General features: G+C 37.0%; 1 protein-coding gene across 1 annotated transcript in view; it reads left to right on the forward strand.

Moving 5' to 3' along the window:
• ADGRV1 (adhesion G protein-coupled receptor V1) overlaps positions 1-23,439 on the forward strand; it is a 275,296-nt gene that overhangs the window by 162,525 nt on the left and 89,332 nt on the right. The window contains exons 81-83 of the mRNA XM_088130185.1: positions 383-522; positions 1,365-1,525; positions 2,770-2,870. Of these exons, the coding sequence (XP_087986311.1) occupies positions 383-522; positions 1,365-1,525; positions 2,770-2,870 (402 nt within the window). The remainder of the gene's footprint in view (positions 1-382; positions 523-1,364; positions 1,526-2,769; positions 2,871-23,439) is intronic.

A 23,439-nucleotide genomic window follows, 5' to 3' on the forward strand; every position in this document is an offset into this window, starting at 1 on the left:
AAAGATTGAATTAATAATATTAAGGGCACTCTGGTTCTGTAATTTAGCATCCATAAGATATGGATTCAAATCTTCTTGACATTTTGTCTGAGATGGAATTTAAACCTCTTTTTTAGAAAGCAGATGCAAGGTCAGTATCTCTGCAGTAGAGCAAATCTTTGCATTATGAAGTTTTAGTCAGTGTATCTTAGGGAAGGATAGTGGGGAAATACTTCAAACTAATAGAGACTAATAATATCTATTAGATACCTAATAGAGAATTGCTATCTTTTCAGGATTTACTGATGGCCTGCTTGGAATAAGATAGATTTGAATATTTAGTGTAAAATAAGAATCATGTGAATATTTTAAAGGCAAAAAATATCCATCTTTCACATTTCAGGTTTTTTCAATGAGCTTGCAGGGACAGAGTCCAGTTCAGCTAAAAGATAATAATGAGGTCATCTACCGGATTTATTCAACAGACAGCCATATCATTCCTCATAAGTCTTTGTGTCTTCTTTGGAATCAGGTTGCTGAAAGGTATATTTCTTATTCCTTTTGTATGTCTCTGTGTTTGTGTCCATCACACAAACACACACAATGTACGTATATTAGTGATGTGCTTCTATGTGGATGCAAAGTGAAGGGTGTGCTTCATAGAGGATGTGAGTGTGCTCACTGCATCTGTTGGTGCCTTCTTAAAGAAGCTGTGCCTTTTCCTGGGCTCACACAATTCTCAGAGTCAAGAATTGTGGAAAATATGGAGGCACTGACAGGGTGAAACAAGTTTATTGGAACCTGATGCCTCCTTCTTAATGTGTTCCTGGCCTTGAATAACTGTCTTCTACATGATTCCCTGTATAAAATCAGGGAAACATGGAGTTCTTTAACAAGGCCCCATCAGGTTTCTGGTTTGGGTCTGAAAACATACTTATGGACATGTAACAGCTCTTGTATATGGTGGTATATAGGAGCTTTCTAACTCCTGACCAAGATTTGACATACTAACCCAGTTTAATTTCATCTGCTTGAATTAGGCTGTGAAGCTTTGGTTGATACCCTGCTAAGAAAATCAGTTTTAGACTCTCTCAGGTCTTGGAAGTCTCCCACACCTCTACAAAACTATGCTTTCCCATAAAGTTTGGCATCGATCAGTTTACATTCTAAACTTTGTCTGGACTTTATATTCCTTGTGGCCAATCATTCATCACTCTAGCCAATAAGTTTTATGAAACAAGGAACTTTATTCTGGTGGATTTTCAAAAGCACATTGGTTCTGTAATAGACCAACATAATTCTTAGAATATTTGTTTATATTTTATGACATTACTGATCAATTTAAGAAATAAAAAATTAACTGCTAATTTTTGTTCCCCCTGTAGCTGGCTGTCTAATACTCAATTCTGTAAGCTGATGGATGATTTGTCCGATTACGTGGAATGCTCGTGTTCACACATGTCAGTTTATGCAGCCAGTGCACAGACAGACAGCTTCTCTTCTTACAATGAAGCTTTCTTTTCTTCTGGTTTCATCTGTATTTCTGGTCAGTTATGTTACAGTATTATTATTGTTGAATTATGTATTGATTTAAAAATAGATAACATTGGCAGTTCTTTCAGAAAATCACTATGTAAGTAAGGAACATAAGGAAAGTTTAGAGAGCTATTTTAGACATGCACAGTGAAGATTTTGACCCTCATTTTTTACTCCAGGTTTGTTTTTTTGTTTTGTTTTTTTGCTTTCAAAAGGCCATAGAGAACTGACTCCTACAAATCCAATTTTTCCTTGGATCCTTCAAAGTAATTGTGTGATTATTTGAATCCTGATCAAAATAAATTGTATATATTGATAATATTCTCAAAGAAGACCTTATCTTAACAGGGAGAAAAATGCAAATAAAACATTTTATGCTTCCTTTAGCTATTAGCCAAAGAAGTCTCATTTGATATACTTTCTTCCAGTTATTCAGAATTCAGTACTTACTGATTTCTCTCTAAGTAGTTAAAAGTGGATAACTTTGCCCAATGATTACTGCTAAAAATTGTAATTTTACTTCCATACACATAGGACATATTAACACATATTTTAAATCTAAATTTAGATTTTATAAATCTAGATGTTTAATATAATCTAAATTTTTAGTAGGGTATTTAAAATTCAGACGTTTATCTAAGATAATTATATTTGACAAAGGTAATGAATCTTGGAAGGATAATAGTACAAAACTCATTGAAATTTTTAAAAAAATGGAATTTGTTTAATTATGATACCACTCTTCCTCCAAAAGTAGCCCAATAGCTTGTTTATATAAATAGTTCTGTGTTAAATAAAGATACTTTAATATATAATCATACAGGTTATGAATTCCAGCACAGAGATTTTCTATAAAGTATGTGTGATTCACCATAAAAATATGAGTGCTATGAAAATATCTTAGAAGCAGGAGAAGTTAAGAACATGACTATCCACAGAGACACAAGTGGGGGCAGAAATGATTAAAAATGCATCACAATATTGCAACTCAAACTCTGCCTCTTTTTGGCTTGTGTTGTAACATTGTGTTGTGGCATCATGACCTTCTATTGTACATCATGACCTCATTTTCCAATTTGGACAAAACCCTGTCTTGCTGTGGATACCCTTGGTCTGGAATTTGTGAAATGATCTGAATTAAACTTGGTTTTCATAGATTAAGGTTCTTGTTTTACAATTTTCCTCCGATTTATGTTTTGGCTGATTGATTAATTATATTCTAAGTATCATTCCTGCTTTGTTTTGTTAAAACAGGCTTCATCTTGGCTATATTTTCATACCTCTTATGTACGAGAACATCAATGTTTGCTGCTAAACTCCTTACTCATATGATGGTTGCATGTTTGGGTACTCAGGTAGGAACATGTTTAACATAATGCAAGGCTTTCTAAAGCCACATTGTCTCATGTCCTTATTTTCATCCATCCCCTATATGTTAAACGTAGATTTTCTGTACAAACCTAATTCCATGTGTGGTTAAAGTCATCTTTTGCTTTCTGGTTACTTTACATGAAATTAATATGAAAGCATATTCTGGAGTTCAGTACTAATTCTAAATATATGTTCCAAAATTAGCAAATAAAGAAAAACAAGTGTGATAACACCAGTAGATTCTAAATACTAAGTTTTAGAAAGATATGAAATAGTTACTGTTCAATGTAATTATTTAATATTTTCTTACTACATTATAGTTAATTACTAGTAGTAGGTAAAGAACATCAATATTACCAAAAAAAAGAAGAAGAAGAAGAATATGGATATGTATATTTTCTCCCTTAACTCTGAATACTTATGCCAATGTGATATTTCAGTTTTCCTTTTTCATACATTTGCAAACATTTCTAAAATTATGTTTTCACTTTGTCATTATGGGGTACTGAGTGTAGATTAATGAGAAAAAAAATGAATTTGAACGATTGTAGTATCAGGCTGCAACATAACAAAATTGAAAAAAGTGAAGGGGGTCTGTATACTTTCCAAATGCACTGTGTGTGTGTGTGTGTGTACTGTATACTTTATATATAATATATATCTTCAAATTTGATTGTTGTAACAAAATGCAAATGATATCAAATGAAAGGAAACATAAAATGATGCGTATTGGAACAAGTAGGTTTATATAATAGAAAAATAAAACCTCCTAATTCATGTAATAAAAACCTCAAATGCATCCCAGGTCCCTGTCTACACCAGTGTTTCTCAACCTTGGCAACTCTAAAAGGTCTGGACTTCAACTCCCAGAATTCCCCAGCCAGCCAAGGTTGAAAAACACTGGTCTGCACCAAAAGCCTGTTGGGACAGTATGGTCTCCGCAACTTTGTGAAATGCCAGCAAGCTGAGGGTTTCTTCTTATCTCAGGAGCAAGGGACATCAATATACAATTTGAAATTTAATATGACAATAACCAGATAAAATTTAAGATTGTTTAAGGATAAGAATTTGTCAGCCATATAAGATAGACCAGATTAAGAAACAGACACCATGCCATTTTTATTAGAACAACTATAGTAACAGAATCTTGCAAGTCTGAATACGCTTTCCTTCCTCCCCTTTCTATCTTCATGAGAATTAAGGGGGTGGGGGGACTGTCTGAGGTATTTTTGTAAACCACTTTCTTGGCTTGGACTCAAGCCTCATTTATCTGAACGTTACCTTGCCTTGGTAATGGATCTTCCCTCTATTCTTCAAGGCCATCCTCTTTACTCACTGCACAATAGTGTAAAGACCAGTTTATATATAAAAAAATCTACATATAGAAATTCATTATGTGAATATAATATCTTTCATCCACAGCATATCAGAAAAGAATTCATCCCTTGATCAGTTTCTAAGAGTTAAATGCAATTGCTTGTTGGGGTATTTAATATTTAAAACAGCAACAATTTCTACAAGCTCAGTGAGATACTCATTTGGAAAAAGCAAAGAGAAAACCACAGGAAAAATATCTTGCTAATCAGAAAGAGAATGAACACTTGATGAGTGTATACCTTTGAACATACCACCAAACATTACCATCCAAGTGTCACGAGTGCCGTTTAAAGTGCCATTTCTGAAATTCTTCAGGCGCAACGCAGTTATTTCCTTACTTAGATAGGTTACACAGATATTAGCTATCAAAGCCAGCAGGTGGCAGTGAAACCTTTCTCCTAGTATATTAGAAATTTATTTTCCTAGTGAAATCTTTGATTGAAGGAATAGATGGAATGCTAATTTTTAAGGACTTAGTTGTTCCTTGAGACTACATAAGTTGTTTAAATTGTTCAGAACATCAGCTATAGTACAGTAAAGGTTTTTGTGAATATTAATTTGGCTGTGGATTAACAAAGGCTAATAGCTACTCCATACATCGTAAATTCTCCTGTATTTGATTGAATTCTAATCAGGCTTTGGACCTGATGTCAGTGCAAAAGCATGTTACTTGTAATGATGGTTTTGTATAATGGGCATGGAAGAACCATGAAAATAATGCAAGATAATTCAACTCACCTGCCTGAATTTGTTTGTTTCCATCCACCCATCCCCCATCTGTTTTGTGTTGGATTTTAGAGGGCTAAACGAAATGATGGTTTTAAAAAAAACTATTATAAAACCTAACGGAGTACAAAATGTCCAGTGTTTCTATTGCTCAGTTGGTTACCAGATGTAATGGGATGTGAGAATAACCTTAGGAGACAGGAGGAAGAGCTGCAGCCTAGACAACAGTCTGATAAGAGAAATCTGAATCCAAAGGAGGGATGGGAGTGGAGAAAGCGTCTTGGAAGGGACCCTCCATAGTTCTCTGGAACGTAAAAGCAGGGGAGGGGGGAAGTGCTTTTAGACTTGCAAGATTCTGTTACTGCAACCATACAATAAAGTTAGTATTAGTACTCATGGTTTTGGTGTCCTGTCTGGACTACCTCGAAGGGCTGATATCACCTGACATGGTAGAAATGAGAATGGAGGGACGTTTGCTTCATCTGTCTTCTTCCGTGTTTTTTATTTTAAAAAAAAAAATTGCAATGGGGAGGAATATATTTAGAGATTTTCTTGAGTTTATCTGACTATTTTTCAAATCTGAAGCTGGCACAGAAGTGTGAAAATGTTGAGACTTTGAGGGACTGGATCCCAGTATTTTTCATCCCATTGCTTCCAGGCTTTTGGTAAAATACCATACCCCTTTTTTGGTCTATACAACATTGAGATTTCCAAGCCTTAGCAAATGCTATCAATGGAAGCTGGCATGTTCATGGGCAGGGGGAGGGGGAAGTTCAAAGTCTCATTTCCTGCTTATAGTAACCTGAGTCTATTAAGTAATTATTACACAGAATGCAAAGACACAAAAGAAACAAAGGAGAGCACCTATTGAAAAGTCTGAACATTTTGTTACAACAGGATGTTGTGTGGCATTTACATAACAGCTTATTTTCGGCCAATTTTTAATATATCTTGCTATCCTACTGAGCATGAGTATGAAATGTAAAAAAAAAAAAAAAAGCTCAAAGGTAAACATCCTGAACTTAGCTTCTGTGAAGGATTTTCTGCTGTGAGGGTTTGGGTTGTTTTTCTTTTGTTCTGTTTTTTGCCTTTTTCAAAGGGGCACTTTGTCTCTTTGACAAAAGTGCTTACCTTGGCTCTTTCCCATAATTTATTACAGCATGCAGTGAGAACTGGTTGTTAGAAAACTGTTGCATGTTCATTACTATAACATTTGGCAACTTCTCCTTAAATCTTCATACATGTTGATATTCTCTTGTATTATTTTACTTAACGTTCGTTTGGAAGAAAGCATGGCATTACTGCAATCTGTACGAGAGAGCATCTTGGGGAAACAAAGGTCTGAATGTGATGTTGATAAGAAGTACAGATAACTTTCAGTGCAAAGCTGTACTACCACAAATTGGTTTCATTGTTTTTCAGATACAGTATATGATGATAGGACTGTAATCTTATTAATACTATAAATTGTTGAATAACCAATACTGTCTTACTGCTTGATTGTAGATCTCTCTTTTGCCTTCGTTAGATTAGTTTTTATCATAGAAAATTGAAAGGCAAACAACAACATCAACAAAAAAACTTGCAATGGTAATGGAAAAGTGAGATTTATATGCTAATAGCAATATATTCTTCCTCAAGATTTCTGTATGGTGCTGTCAGAATTTGCTATTTAAGTTTCAGGTAAAGTGAGATCAATTTATAATTTAGACATTGAATAAAAATTACCCAACACCCATGGGTAATGGATTCAGACTTATTCATACTCAGTCAGTTTATTCAATCAACCATTTGAAATCCATGGTACTTAATACAGTCACGTGTAGCATAGGTTTCACTGGTATCAGTGAATCTGCCCTAAATATGACTAATTTGGATCCAATCCCAGTGGCTGTAATTACATGGGAAGTCAGGCATCTGTAGGTATCAGGCATACAGTGAACCATGTCTTACTATAATTCCTTCCTCTGTAAGTTATTATTCTGCATAGTAAAGTCAGATGCCCACATAACCATAGTCTATATAACCTTTACTGATTAGAAGCATCACATGTGACCTTTTAAAGCAACCAACACATAACTATAGTCTATAAACTTTATTGGTTAGAACCATCATATATGTTTGAAACAACAAACAAAATAAGAGGTCAACTGTTTCTATACAGAGGTCATAATAGATCAGAAGCAATGGATTAACTATATGTGCCCTTGTTTAGTTAAATTAATGGCAGGCCAGACTGAGGAGCATATATTTTAATATTATTAATCCTTTCATATTAACAGATTTGTGAAGCCTAGCTGATAAAGATTGCTGTGCAAGAAATAAAATTTCAGTGGTAAAATTAGAAATTTGGTACTGTTAATCTCAGATGATCAGTTTCCATTCTTCTTGTTTAACATAATTTTTCCTGTTTTCACAATATCAATCAAATATGGGCAGGCATCATGAGCAAGAGTAACTCTCATATTCTTAACTATAGTGTTCCATAATCAGTGAATAAAAAATGACTTGAGTATTAAAGACAGCCTAAATAATTTTTACTTAATTTTATACTATATTTTTGGTTATATGAACTATCGTGACTAAAACCATTAATAGCTTGAATTTTGCATTAAGGGTGCTGGAGCTACTTCAACATTTTAAAAAAGTTGCTAAAACAGAAGCAGTCAACTGTAACTAGATACTGTACTAAATATTTGGCTATGTTTGTGAATGATTCTAAAGTATTCAGGTAGGTAAAATCCAGTGATTGTGTTCCACAGGGATCTCTTTAAACTGGGTGATGAATATTGAAGCAAACAGCAACCATTTAAGAAAGTATGAAGTGATGCACATTGCCCCCCTCCCAACTTATTTAGTGATGTTGGCAAAACTGCCTGTAACTAACCAAGAAAAAAAAATATTGGCATCACAGGGAATAGTTCAGTGAAGATGTTGACTCAGTGTGTGGCAGCTATGAGAAAGGAAAATTCCATTCTGTGGATCATTAGGGAAGGAATTGAAAACAAACCTGACAGCACTCTAATGCTGTTATTCAAATCTCTGGCATGTCTATAGCTGAAGAACTGTTCTGAGTGCCATATTTGAAACAGTATATAATAAAGATGCAAAAGTGCAAAAGAGGACTACCAAAATGATTCGGGGGGCGGGGGGGGCTCAGCTGCCATCCCTATCAGAAAAGGCTAGAACGTTTGGGACTCTTGCTTGTAGAAAGACAACTTAGCGGGTTTCTGATCACATTATAAATCATGCATGGCCTGAAAAAAGTGGACAGGGAGGAATTTTCCTTCCTCTCTCAAAACACTGGACCTGGGGCCAGACAGTGAGGCTGACTGGCAGATTTACAATGGACAGAAGAAAACACTTCATCATGTAGCACATAACTAACCTGTGGAATTTGTGATGATGACTTCTAACTAGCATGACTTTAAAGGAGTATTAAATAAATTCATGGAACACAGATCTGTGAACAGGTTTTATCTTCAAAGACTGTGTTACTTCTGATTTGGCACAGCATGCCTTTGCATATCAGTTGTAGGGCACAATAGGAAAGGGACAGATTTCAATTCCTGCTTATGAGCTCCCCAGAGGCAGCTGTTGGGTACTATGAAAAATAAAATGCTGGGTAAGACAGGTCTTGGCCTGGTCCAGCAAGGTTTTTTTTTTTAAAGTTCTCATGCAGAACACACATGCACATACATACACATACATACTGTATATGCTTAAACATTTGATTAGTTTATCTGAACAGTAAAACATTTCATAAAGATGGCCCTTTGAAATAAGTCCTTTTAATTTCATGTCTACCGTGAATTCCAAATTTAGGAAAAATGTGTGTTTCTTTTCATGTTTTAAGTTCTTACCATTGGATCCGGGAGGGATATATATCCAGGCAACTGATTTGGGAAATGTGATGTGCCAAGTAATCCAAAGGTAGGCTGGGTTAAAGTCTAAGGCACGGTTCTGTAGATAAACTATAGGCCATCAGGTATAAATAGCAACTAATTGGAAGGGGAGCGGTGAAGCTACCCATCTGGGCCTGAACAATTTATTTGTGTTTGAGTGCATTGCGGAGGAGAATGGGAATCTCAGGTACAAGTGAAATTACAGTTCATTGTTGATGGTTTGCACTAACCGGCAGTTGGGAGCAGGTTCTTCCTTCCAAGGAGAAATGGGAACAATGGAGTAAGATCTTGGCAGCTGTTTGTTCCCTGGATGAAAAATGGAATGGTTCTTCCTGAAAAGAAAGATCCTGGCCTCCATGTGATTAAGCTTGCCATCTTTTCATATTTATGTAATATTTAGAATGAAAATATAATACTTATTTTTAACAACTCATGAAGTTTATTTCCTTCTGGGGCCTTAAGGGCTATGTTAGGTGGAATACTGATTGCAGAAAGCATAATGACTAAGAGTGATTTCATACTGTAGGCCTTTAGAAAGCAGTGTTTAACCCTGTGGTAATAACTACAGCAACAAGGACCAATGCAGTAATAATCAAAAGTCAGTCCAGATTTGTCAAGAACAGGTTTTACCAGACTTAACTTTTTCTCCATTTTTTAAATCAAGTAACTTAGATTGCTGGAATGCTATAAACATAACACATCTTGATTTCAATGCTGCATTTGAGCAAGCTACTTAAATATAGATGGGATGGCATGACAAATAAGATGATATATAACTTGCTTAGAAATTGTATTTAAAAAATCCTGATCAATGGTTCCTCATCCAACTGGAATGAGGTATGAAATGGGGTGCCATAAGGTTCACTCTTGGATGTTTTATTAATGTCTTGTGTGAAGAGGTGTAAAGAATCCCTATCAAATTTGCAGATGACAGAGATTGGATTGGGCAGCTAATAAAATTTAAAATGATAAGTTTGAGAAACGAACTAAAAATAACAGTATGACATTTAACAGAGATAAATGTAAAGTTCTTCATTTGGAAAGCAAAAGTCAAATACACATGTATAGAATGAGAGATATCTGGCTTCATAATATTACTATAAGAAATATTTTGGAAGAATAGTTAATTACAACTAGAATAAGAGCCAGCAGTGTGACATGCCTGTGAAAAAGGTAAACACATTCTAAGGCTGCATCAACAGAAGTACTGTTTTCCAGTCATGTGGAGTAATTTTTCAACTTCATTCTGTACTAGTCAAATCCCTCCTGACTAGTTCTCTGCAGCACACTTTAAGAAGACAAACTGGAACAGTTTGATAAGTGCTGTGAGTATAATTTGAGACTAGAAAGTTCTATGAAGACAGATTGCAGGATGCATACCATAAAACACTTGATGAAGAGAGAGATGATTGTATTCTTCAAATATGCAGAAACAGTATCACCCAGAAAAAGGCCAAAATTTGTTCTTCATTGTCCCAAAATGTTCTATGTGATTAAAACTGTTTGACAGTACAACCAACCAGTTACCTAGAGAGCCTGTAAGTGTCCCTTTGCTGGATGTGTTTGAACAGGCTAGACAGACATCTGTCAAAGATTCTTTAAGTTGCACAAGCAGTTTGATGACCAAAATGGCTCCTTTCATCTCTATGGTTTGACTACCTTGTAATAGAAATACAAGAAGCTTCTCTTCAGAGCCAATATTATCCTGGAGGAGGTCTGAGTGGGATAAATGTTATACAAAGTACAGCCAAGCCAGTAAGGATATTCTTTTTCTTTGTTTTCACTGCTTTCAGTTTTATACTATCTGTCGTCATGGCATCTATTTCCTTTCAGCCTAGCCAAAAAAAAAAGTCTGTTAAAGGAAAAAAATATTATAAAATGGGGGGAAAATGTCCATATACAAAACAAGTAGAGTGCTAATTGCAGTAAGAGTTCTGTAGAGCTAATACAGGGAGAACTTCTTATAAATACAAATTTGATTTGTTGTGATTCCCACATGGAGATCATGAAGCCAGAGGGATGGTGCAAAAACTAGAAAGGAATAGTCCCCAAATGGACACGTTTAAAATAAAAATGATGATGGCATCCAACTAACATCACCACCTAGGGCATAGATTTTGATTTGATTTTTCTGGGGTCTATGAGTTAGTTTAGGACAGGAGATTTGGGAATGAAAGTAAAGTTGTGTTTGAAGGGAATTGAGGAGGACTTGAATGTGGTTGGATGGAATAGTTCAGATCTGTGTGGGATTGGAAGTGAAAGAAGTTCTGGAAAAACATGAAGAAGAAAAATAAATAGATAAATGACCAGGTCTGGAGTTAAGACTAAAGCAGCTAAAAGTTAATCCCCAGAAAGCAGTGGAAATAGCAAGGACAGAGTGTTAGTGGAGACTACAGTTTTCTCTGGAATTGTGGCCATTAGGGTTGAGGAGACAACATGACAGCTGCTGTTATGGAATGAGCAGCTGGAAGAGGAACAAAGAACTGGGCTTACCAGCATCTGTGTTGTGAAGTATGAAGATAGGTAAGTAGAGAGGTGGAAGTAGAGAGGTGGATGTTGAGGCAAAGATTGGAAGGTGACCTAGTTGGACAAGAGCCGCAGCAGTGGAAAATAGTAGTTGGAAGCTGCTAATGCTAGTGTTCCTTGGAGGACATGGAAGACTATTGGACTTTATTTGTAAGGAATTAATTCCCTGGGTGAGAGGCAGGGAATGGAGGACCGTTTTAGAATGAGTAAGCAGCAGACTCTCTACCCTTAGGAGGACTCTGCTGAGAAAAGAATCCTGAAGGCCCTAGCTGGATTTAAGGGTTGTTTCTTGGTGATGTTGGAGGTAGGTATGCTGGGGGGTCAGCAGAAATGCTTGGACAAACTGCAACTCTAGAAAGGTGTTTGATAGTATGGTTGATGTGTTGCATGTTGACTTATATGGATGGGTGTGGGGGAAATGAAGAAATGCAGCTTGGGGATTTGAGGACAGGGACCATATTTCCACAATAGTGGGCAGAGGGGAGTATGATAAGAGATGCTGGGATGGCTGTTACGTGACGCATGGGAGGCCAAATCACTGGACAACTTAGCTTTACTCTGCTTATGGTAAATGTGAGGTCCATACATAGTACTGCCTCTTCTTATTTTTCAGCACACGAACTAACCTTATGTGATAGGCTGGTCTAAGAGAGAGGGCTGGCCAAAAATCATCAAATGAGCTTCCATGATTGTGGGTGAACTAGAATCTGGGTCTCCCCACTCCTAGAGCAGCACTTTTACCACTACACCATACTAGCTGTTATGGCCCTTCTAGGACTGGGAAGCCATGGTGATAATAACTCGTGCTTTATCATCATATGGTTTATATGGAGCTTTATGCTGGTCTTTGACTGTAATAAATATTTGATCTGATTTGATCTGATTTAATTTGATTTATATGGAGCTGTCTTTGAAGATGACTCTGAAGCCACAGTTGGCATTGAAAGGAGAAGCAAGGTTTCTAGTGGCCAAAACCTGCTATTGTAGCATAATACCAGTACTGCACATTTCAGGGTTAAAAGCATTTCTGTAGTTTCACAATTGATTCTGGTTCTTTTTTATTGCTGTAGTATCAAACATTCCTTTTACTCTAAAAAATATTGGTAGTTTAATTTCTTTTCTTTGAAACCTCCAAACTAGCCTTTCAGCACTGTGCAAATTCATCTGAAAGACTGATTCTTTTTGTAACAAGATCTATCTCTTTTTCCTTAAAGTTGTTTGTAAACATTAAGATGTGCTTTTTCTTTCCTGAAAGAATGTTTCCTGAAAATGTTTTTATTTAAATTGCTATTTAATTCAGTTATTGAAAGCTTCTAAAGCTACAGCAGGAAATATTTGCAGTTCTTCTACTTACTAGAGGTGTTAAAATCCCTGGTAGTTTTTACAAAGATTCATATTCTCTTCTTTCAGGCCAATCAGAAACAGCTCGTGTGATTTGTATTTACACTTTAGTATTTAGTGACATGAGGTATGGCTTTCTTTCATGCCTTCAGTGGGGAAGATGAGACAGACACACTGAAATATAACCATAGTGTACATTAGTGTTCTCTTTTTCGCTCTTGGCTGGGCAGGGTGAGAACAAGCTTTGAAGAATGGATATCAGATATTAATCAGAAAGATAGGAGTATATTTCTTCCTCTCTTTGAGAACTTTGTGACATGAGAGGTTTATTACTATTAGCTTTATATTTAACTTCCCAGATACACACCAGAGAAGTTTATTTTAGCATAATTGAATGGTTTACCTTTGGCTTTGCTGGAGGGGAAATTTGGCAGTATTCTGATTGATCAACATGCTTGCTTATGTGTGCTACAAGAAGCTGAATCATCAGGTAATGTGCTTTCTGTAGAGTATTTTGACAAATGTTTAAAGCTTCTTTTATAAATAACTTGGGAGAAAGGACAAAGTCTGCCTTACTAATTTCTTATAAAAATCAATGTGTGAAAGTTACCTGTGGTGTTGCAAAGTTTAATCTCTTTGTTTTGTATAGTTGGCATGGGCTACTCAAAATGCATTAGAAGTATTAACATTGTATTCTTTGTCAAATATTCATTTGTGATTGATTTTATAGTGATGTCTTCCCACAAATTTTGTTGTTAATATTTCTGGCTGTTCTTGGATTGTACTAAATATTATCTGTCTTGGTACAAACAATCATTTTTTTCATCATATGTAGAAATATTGAAAAGCTAGGACCTGGAAAAATATCAACTCTCTTAAGAAGCTAAAACAGTTGCTTGCTTCGAGCTGTGAAGACCAGAAGTGTGCACACACAGATATACACAAACACAGATACAGAGGCAAAAAGTGTGATTAGTGTCTGGAACTTGTGGCCCTTCCAAAGACTATTAGCATATTGAGGAAGTGTAAATGCTCAGCTTTTTGCCTTTTGCCACATGTGAGTTTTGAAACTTCTGCATATCTCCTTCATTTTCCAATATGTGTTCTTAAAAGAAAACCCCAAATAGCAGTTCCTTGGCTATTTTGGGGGGGAAGGAATGCCCCTTCAGCTGAGTCATAGTTTACTTTAATCTGTAATACTTTTTAGAGTTACCCTTATTACGAGGGCTGTAATAGCACAGTGGCTATAACTCTTGCCTTATAAATAGAATGTTGCTGATTTGAAAGCCACAAGAAACATTTTTGGTTTTGGTTTTATTAGTACTTTCCTTCCCTGAGGTTCCTACATTTCCCTGTGCTTTTTCTTAAATAAGTCCAGCAATGCATCAGTTCACCATTTTATCAGTCACTCGAAGTAGAAGGGTTTCATCCTTATCTCCCAATAACTGTAATAGTCTATGGGCTCTTTGGGAGCTCAGGGTGAAACCCTTCTCCTTCAGGTGAAAAACAATGAAATGGTGCACCAATGGACTTATTAAAAAATAGCAAAGGAAGTATTGGAAGCTCAGGGAAATAAATTTTTAAAAGTTTGTCACCAGTAACATTATATTTACACTCAAGCATTATAGACAGTTTTCAAGTACAGCATTCACGGTCAGGGTAGCTCTTTTAGAGACATTAGAAAGAAACAGGGCAGTAAGAAAGGATTTTTTAAAAAGTTTGTTGTGCCTGCAAGTATGTGCATTTTGGTGCTTTAATTTTTTGTTTATGCATGGGAGGCACCTTCTAGGAAGAAAAAGATGGTAAGGCATAGTAGTAGGTGATTGTCCAACTGGAGGACAGGGTAGCCTGCAGTTCAGACTGAACACTACAAGCTGACTTCGAGTCAAACCAGCACAAGCACAGCACAGGAGCAGCTTAAACCATAAGTGTGGGTATGCCCAGAGGCTCCCCACTCATGTTTTCTTACGGAATACTTATGGTATCTGATTTGTCATGAGATGATAAGTAAACAAGCAAAAAATCTATGCCAATGACTGACCACAAGCAAAATACAATAATTGATTTGCACTATTGAGATCATTTATTCAACTATTAAAAATGAAGAGAAAGTATCTATTAAAAATATAACTCTTGAAATTTCCTAGAAAGAAGTGTCCCCAAAGCATGTACATAATTTCAGAATCATTGACTTAAAATCATGTTGTTGGATTCTTTTATCTGTTGTTTTGGAACAAAGAAAATTATCCTTGTTTGCATTCTGTTCATTTAGAAAGTGGTGACTAGATCAGTCTTTAAATTCATTTGAGTTCCAGTTCCAACTAAGTACAAGAAATTGAGCATGTACTCCAGAACTTTCCATAATTTGGTTGGTTTCCAATCTGTCCTTTTTGTTACTGCTACAAAAGAAAAGTAGCTTCTAAACAATTATTTTCTGGTATTTGACTGCACAATGAGTCCAGAGCTTTAGATGTGATTAGGAGATACTATATTATAAAGCATACAGGTAGTCCTCATTTAGCAATTGCCTTGGATAATGACCATTTGCAAGTACGACGGTAATAAACAGTACAAGTAGTCCTGATTTAGTGACCACAATTGGGATCAGCAACTTGGTCATTAAGTGAAATGATTGCTAAGTGAAACCGCAACTGTGCTTAAGATCTTATTTCAGCTTTTCTTTGTTTTACAGACCTGTGAAGGTCATAAATGCAAGGATTGGTCACAAAGGTACTTTTTCATCACTGTCATAACTGCGAATGGTTGCTGTAAGAGGCAGTTGCTAAATGAGGACTACCTGTAATAAAAAAAATAATTTTCTGACCAATAGGTGCATTTAGGAGAACAAAAGCCTTCAGTATGAAACTGATTAAGGTCTGGTCAGTTTCAAGCAGCAGCTGCCAGCCTGCCAGAGAGTTCTAACCAACTAATTAAGGTCACAGAGCTGAGCTTGTTAACTTGCAGTTAGCACTTTTTAGGGCTGGACCCACTGTGCTGTGGAGGAAAGCAGCTCAGTAAGAGATAGCTTGTTTAAACAATCTCTCCAACCTCCGAGAAGGCAAAAAAAGGGGAAAAAACAGGTTAGGCTCAGGATCTAAATGAGATGGCAGCAACCAGTGATCTCTGCAGTATCTCTCTCTCTCTCTCTCTCTCTCTCTCTGTCATGTGTTTGCTTAGCGACCGTGTTGCTTAGCCACCATTTTGACAGAACTAATTGCAGTCACTAAACAAAGACTACCTGTACTTATTTTAAAGCCTCAGCAGGTGGCAGCTGAGCACAGCACCTGCTGATCTACTTTGATCTTAAAACTAAACTAAAAACTTAAAACGAAGATCACTAAAACTACTTTGATCTTAAAAACTAAGTAAGATTGGTCTTGCTTAAGAAATTGGGGAGGGGACTGTGGCAATTCCAGGGTGATAGGCTAGAGTGGGAAGTTGAAAACACTTCCCAGAAGGAAACAATGGCAAACCACTTCTGTAGTACTGCCAAGGAAATGGAATGGATACGGTTACTAGGATTTAAACTCAGGTTAAGGATATCCTTACTGTACTTCATTATTTATAATAGATAAATTATTGATTTTTCATAATAAATTATCTGTTTTAGAATTTTAGCTTGATGAATAACAAGGCTTCCTCTTTCTTCTCTTCTTCCATGGAAGGCAGTTTTCATTATGAATGCATACAGCTGGTATTCTCAGAGTGATAATTACTGTGAATTGTATGGATCCTGCCTAAACCTAAAGTTGGGCCAAGACGTTGCAAAACGTTCTAAGTTGCTGCACATACAAGCATAATTGTACATTCTTACTTGATGTAATTAAAAGTGAACACCAATATTTTAGAATTAAGGGGGGGAAATCATTAAAAGGTTGGGCTGCAGTTCCCGGAAGAATCTGATTTGCTCATTATATCTCCTTATTTATTTATATTTTTAAAAAAAATTAGGAAGGAAAAAAAGAACTAATAACAAATACAAATAAAACAGCATTGAGTAATTTATACTGCCGGAAATGAAGTTAGTCTGTTAGATACATTTTCTTCTTGTAAATAGGCCCAATTACTGCACTCTTAATGATATTGTTTAAGCACTCATTAAATGTGGCATAATTTAATGGGCTCATGTTAGTTTAAAATCATCATTATAGTATTACTATGAGAAGGTTTGCAATCTTGTATTTTTCCATATACTCTGCCTGTTTCTGGTTGTCCTAATGTTCAGAACCATTTGACCCAGCTGCCACAAACACTGTAATTTCATGTTCCCATTAAGTTTTTAAATATTTAATTTTCTAATTTGATCTGTTTCTCTGATTTACTGGCCTTTTAAAATTAGTGTGTAAATTTCCTAGATCATTACTAGGCTGACAAGTAGAATTCCACTATATTCTTCTGCTTTTCTTGTGAATTTTGTGTCCTTTAAGTATATTTTATTTTATGATATGCTACATGTTGCTTACAAATTGTGTTTATCTGATTGCTTGATTTTATTTATTTATTTATTTATTTATTTATTTATTGCTTTTTCAAAAAATTCAGAAACTTCTATTACTCATTGGCTATAAAACAAGTAAGCCAGACCATTGTTGTGAGTGTTCCTGACTTTCACTGGAATTTGGGGAATGGAAATAATTATCCCCATTGTAATTAGTGGGAATGAAAGCATTGCTTTATAGGTGGGAAAAACAGTATTCCTGATATTAGAAAGTTGTATTCAGCATTGTACCACTGAAGGCACTGGAATAAATCATTTATTAATCTTTCCATGAATACCTCAGAATCATGGGCTGAGATTCACAGAGTTACTTCAAGTGTATCCAAGGGTTTGGGCACACCCAAAGGACGTTTTTTTACATTTGAATACTAAGCTGTCATGTCATATATTGTTGCCGTTTTGATCAAGATGGCAATATGCTGACTTCATTTTCTTCCTCCATGAGCTGTTAAAAACTATCTGAACTGTTTTTTTAAAAAAATGATAAGCATAAATATTAATTAAACCATTCTCTGCGAAGGTTGGAATTTGGGAAAGATTATATTCCTTACAAGCATAAGAAACAAGTTTCTCTTCCGATCTTCACTTTCACCTGCTCAGATGGCACTGTCTTTAAAAGAGAAAGAAGAATCCTACCAGCTGTTGATCTAGTTGTTTCTGTGCTGAAGAGTTTGGCTCCATCTGAAAATGTAATTGCCTTGTCTGATTGTCTGATGGGAGATGAGCAGATAGCTCTTAACTCCTGAGCTGCCACACAGAATTGGGTTAAGAGAAGTTATTAATTTTGAGCTTCTTGTCATGATACAGTCAATAAATACGTTCAAAATACATGCATTAAAAGTTGATATACTTGAAAAAATATTTCATGAAATGCAGAAAGATACCACATAGCTTAGGAAAAGAATGTTTGAGTGTTTAAAAAGGATTCAAGCTTTTGAGATAAAAGACAAAATTGGAAAAGAAATTGGCAGCCTGTCAGGGGGAACTGGAACAGATTCAAGGTCTGATATGCAGTAAACATCTCAGAATTTTAAACCTCCCTTATGTTTGACTATTATAGAGAAATGTTTCCACAAGTTGTTCAAACTGGAAGAAAAAGATTTTCTTGACACTGTGTATAGATATCTATTGAAATTCCAATCTGATCATAGATCAAATCTTATCATGGTGGAGTTTCTTTGAAGATCTCCACATGATAATAATAGAGCAGCTTTCCAAGCAAATAACTTCTCTGGAATATACTAGGAAAATATCAATCCTGATTTGCCTGCTAAGATTGTTAGAAAATGTAAAAAAGAAAAACCTTATTTGTGAGATAGGGAGACAAGAAAGTTTTTTTTCTTCTTTTGCCCTGCTTTTTTATTTTTCTTTCTTTTTTGCTTGTCTGGATAGTGGAGTGAGAAAATTTTATGTTCCTGAAATTGTTCCAGTTATTTAAAAGGAATGTCTGAAAATGTAGTTGATATTGGAGTACCACAGCAGTCCTCACAATAAGATTGCATCTGTAAGGAAGACTATTTCTATCTTTTATATCCAATTTTAAAGTAGATTATGTTCTTTGAACTTAATTTTGAAGTAGATTTTCAGTTCAGGAGCGAGGCAGTATAATTATAATCTAGGTATCTCTCTGCCAGGAGTCCTTTTAGAAGTAGTGTTTATTTTTTCTTTTTTATTGTTGGGTTTTTTAGGATTTTTATTTTCTCCTTTTTTATCTTATTTCTTTTCTTTTCTTTTTTAGGACTGTGAGTTTTCCTGTAGTCAATGTTTGTTATTTTCATTGTTGTTTTTAATTTTATTTTCACTTTATTAAATCTTATGTTTTTTTCTCTGAATTTTTAATTTTGCTATATAAAAATAATTTTCAGTTTTATAAATATTGTTCTTTTCTTAGCCTTGGCTGGAGATCATGTTGCATCTTTCCAATGTACAACTATATTTCCTTAATGTTTTGTATAATGATTTTTTTGTTCATGTAATGTCAAGGCTGAGAGATACATTTAAGATGATTTTTTTTGTTTTACAAATTGGAGATGTTGAAGCCTGAAAAAGCTTTTCTATAAGAAATTAATATTATTTCTAATGGAAAAACATTTAAAATGAATTTGATTGATCAGAATCATATCAGTTGAAATTTAAAGTGGCTATATTGATAAAGAAATCTTTAGATTTTATAACTGTAATATTATACTATAGTTACTGTATAATTTTGGTTGTTAAAAACTCCTACTGGCTTAAGCTCTCCTTCTTCCCAGATGGCCTAGCTCCCCTGATTATGACAGATAATTTTCAATCCTCTTGGTGCCAGGCAATACATGCTAAAATGCAACTATATGGCTTTTCAGGGCAGCCATTATCTTGCTGGGCTACGAACGTGCACTAGGGAATCTTAAACAACGGGTCATCGATCTAAAGCTGCAATCAGATCTATCACTTCTACCTAAGAACATTTTCTTGGGTCATTCTGCACACTTTCTCCAACCAGCTAGATATCTTACCTGCATAACGATTCCAAAATTTAGAAGGGCCTTATCCCTGGCCAGATTCAACGCCCTTCCAACAGCTATCACTGAAGGCAGATATCAAAATATTCCCCTCAATCAAAGACTATGCCCATGTGGCAGAGGAATAATTGAAATGATGGAACACGTCATCTTATATTGCCCTCTCTATGCAGATGCTCGCCAGGAACTATTATCCCAGTTTCTTGATAAACACCCAGGTCGTTCGGACTCCTATCTCAAGTTGCTCCTATCAGACCAATCTGATCTTATTTCATTGTCCTCAGCTAAATTCTGTTTTACAATCTGCACAATACGCTGTAACATCCCTAATCAGGTGTGAATCTTATGTTTAACTTCCTACTCTGTGACCAAATAATAATTGATCTGATACAACAAGTTAGTATAGAAATTTATTACTCTTGTAGTCTTTTATAAATTTTAGTATTATTTATACCATTTTATAGTTATTTGTTTTAGTCAATTAAGTATTTAGATTATTTGTTGTAAAATTAACTGTAACTACAAAGGATTTTCTTTGTTTATAATATCTTCACACTGCAATTTTACCTCAATAATTCTATCCACATCCTATTTTATGCTATTAACATGATTTTTGTTTTTATACTTACTGTAGTATAAGAGCTATGTCATTGGTTATATGCTGGTCTATGACCAATATAAAATTGATTGATTGTTGGTTGGTTGGTTGGTTGTTAAAAATAGTGATAATTGGATGGCTGTGATCAGTTTTATGGCCAGAGCAGAGATAAATGCTCAAGAAACCCTCCCTGGATCCTACCATATTGGACAATTTCCGTCCAGTCTCCCACCTCCCCTTTTTGGGGAAGGTGGTTGAGAAAGTGGTGGCATCATAGCTCCAAAGAGTTCTGGAGGAAACGGATTATCTGAACCAGTCAGGTTTCAGGCCCGGTTATGGAATGGAAACGGCATTGGTTGCACTTATGGATGGCCTCTGGCGGGAGCGGGATGGTGGAAGTGCGACCATCCTTGCTCTCCTTGATCTCTCAGTGGCTTTTAATACTGTCGACCATAGTATCCTGTTGGAATGACTCAGGGAATTGGGGGCAGGCGGCACGGTCTTGTGCTGGTTCGCCTCCTTTCTCCAGGGCCGATCCCAATTGGTGGTGATAGAGAGTGAGAGGTCCCATCCTCGGCCCCTCCTTTGTGGGGTGCCGCAGGGTTCGGTTCTCTCTCTGCTCCTTTTCAACATCTACAGTGGTACCTCGGGATACGAACTTAATGCGTTCTATGACTCTGGGCGTATCCCGAGTTGGTCGTAACCCGACGCAAATTTCCCCATAGGGTTCAATGTAAATCCTGTTAATCCATTCCGCCCTCCGAATTTGGTCGCACCCTGAAGCAAATTTTCCCATAAGGTTCAATGTAATTACCGTTAATCCGTTCTGGCATCCGCGGACCACGCGTCAGGGGCAGGAGAACAGCCGGGCGCCGCGCGGCGCGGTGGGAGAACGGCCGGGCGTGGCACGGCACGGCATGGCGGGAGAACGGCCGGGCGCGGTGGGAGAACGGCCAGGCGCGGTGCGGCGCAGCGGGAGAATGGCCGGGTGCGGCATGGCGCGGCGGGAGAACAGCCGGGCGCCGCAGCGGGAGAATGGCTGGGCGGCGCGCAGCGCGGCGGGAAAATGGCCGCAGACCACGTGTCAGGGGTGGAAAAATGGCCGCGGACCACGTGTCAGGGCAGAAAAATGACCATACCCCGAGGCGGAGTTCGCACATCAAGGTAAATTTTTGCGGCCGGAGCTGGTCGTAACCCGAAAAGTTCGTTAGTAGAGGCGTTCGTATCCCGAGGTACCACTGTACATGAAACCTCTGGGTGAGATCATCCGTCATCATGGGATGAGGTATCATCAGTACGCTGATGATACTCAATTATACATCTCCATCCCAGGTGAGGTAAGTGTTGCCATGACCGCCCTCTTGCGGTGCCTGGAGGCTGTAAGGGTCTGGATGGGGAACAACAAGCTTCAGCTGAACCCTGGTAAGAGGGAGTGGCTGTGGGTTAATGGCTCCTCTGTATCCAGGACTTTGTCATCGTTGGTGCTTGATGGGGTAGCACTGCCCCAGACAGACCCAGTGCATAATTTGGGGATCCTCCTGGACTCACAGCTCCTGCTCGAAGAGCAGGTGGCAGCTGTGGCCAGAAGGGCTTTTGCATAACTTCAGGTCATGCACCAGTTACGCCCTTTCCTGGATCGGGATGCCCTTTGAACAGTCACTCTTGCCCTTGTTATCTCCCAGATAGACTACTGCAATGCGCTCTACATGGGGCTACCCTTGAAGAGTATCCGGAAGCTTCAACTGCTCCAGAATGCACCCACACAAGCTATTTTTGGGGCCCGAAGAAGGACCCATATAACACCACTGCTTCACGATCTGCATTGGGTACCAGTTTGCTTCTGGGTCCAATTCAAGGTGTTGATTATCACCTTTAAAGCCCTACATGGCATGGGACCAGGTTACCTGAGGGACTGCCTCTCCCCCACGAGTTCATCCTATCCCACCTGATCACACAGAGAGGGCATGCTCCGGACCCCTTCAGCAAAAGAACTCCGACTAGAGGGGTCCAGGAGATGGGCCTTCTCTGCTGTAGCCCCTGCCCTTTGGAATATCTTGCCCCTGGAGGTCAGATTGGCCCCTTCACTCCTGGCCTTTCAGAGGGATCTGAAGACCTGGCTCTGCCATTTGGCCTGGGGCAAGGAGGGGGATCATCAAGTGTGGGGTTGGCTTGTCCCTTAGTAGCCTGGCGTCACTGCCTTGAACCATCTGCCTCCTGGATTTTTTTTCCCTTTTATTTTTGTGAATGCGAATTGTTGTAGGTTTTAATTGTATATTTATTTATTGTTTTAACGTGTTGTGAGCCGCCCAGAGTCCCCCACTGGGGGGAGATGGGCGGAGGACAAATTTAATAAATAAATAAATAAAATCAGACATTTTCCATAACTGCTTTGGTAATATTTTTAGTTCACATGTGAACCATATAATAGTGGCTGAGGACTTTAATTTAGTATTAGATCCATCAATTAACCAAAATAATTTTTTCCAAAAAATCTTTTCATAGAGCCAGCATGCCCACCTCCATGCTCATATCTAGGGATTTAATTTGGTTGATGTATGGTAACAATTAAATTTGACTAAAGAATATTTTATTTTATTTATATACTTTTCTTTCAACTCTTCATGGCCCACAGTCTCAACTGGATTATTTTTTAATATCTCCAATTATAGTTAGCTTGGTTAAGAATTGTGCTATTGGTTCTACTGTAATATCTAATCATGCTTCAATTATATTGTCAATAGGTTTTGGTAAGAAATGTCAAGTTGGAACAAAGTGGTATTTTAATACATTTATTTATATGTATTTATAATACACATTTATTTCTTTATTTATAAGAATTTGTAGACTGCTTCAAACTAAGACTAAGCAGCATATAAAAAGAGCAACAGTAACACATTGCCAATACAAATATAATGGGAATACTACCCACAAAAACTGAGCCATTGTCTGAAGCATTAAAACAACACTAGCTAATCAGTATCTGAAAGGCCTTCTGAAACACCCAAGTTTTAACTAGCTTTTAGAAGGCCATGAGAATGGAAGCAGAGAGGGGGGCAGGCAAGCTTTTCAGAGGAGAACTCC

The sequence above is a fragment of the Python bivittatus genome, unplaced genomic scaffold (genome assembly GCF_059951505.1).
Source record: "Python bivittatus isolate LINGU-HERP-01145 unplaced genomic scaffold, Pbiv_v1 ctg000850_np1212, whole genome shotgun sequence".
NCBI lineage: Eukaryota > Metazoa > Chordata > Lepidosauria > Squamata > Pythonidae > Python > Python bivittatus.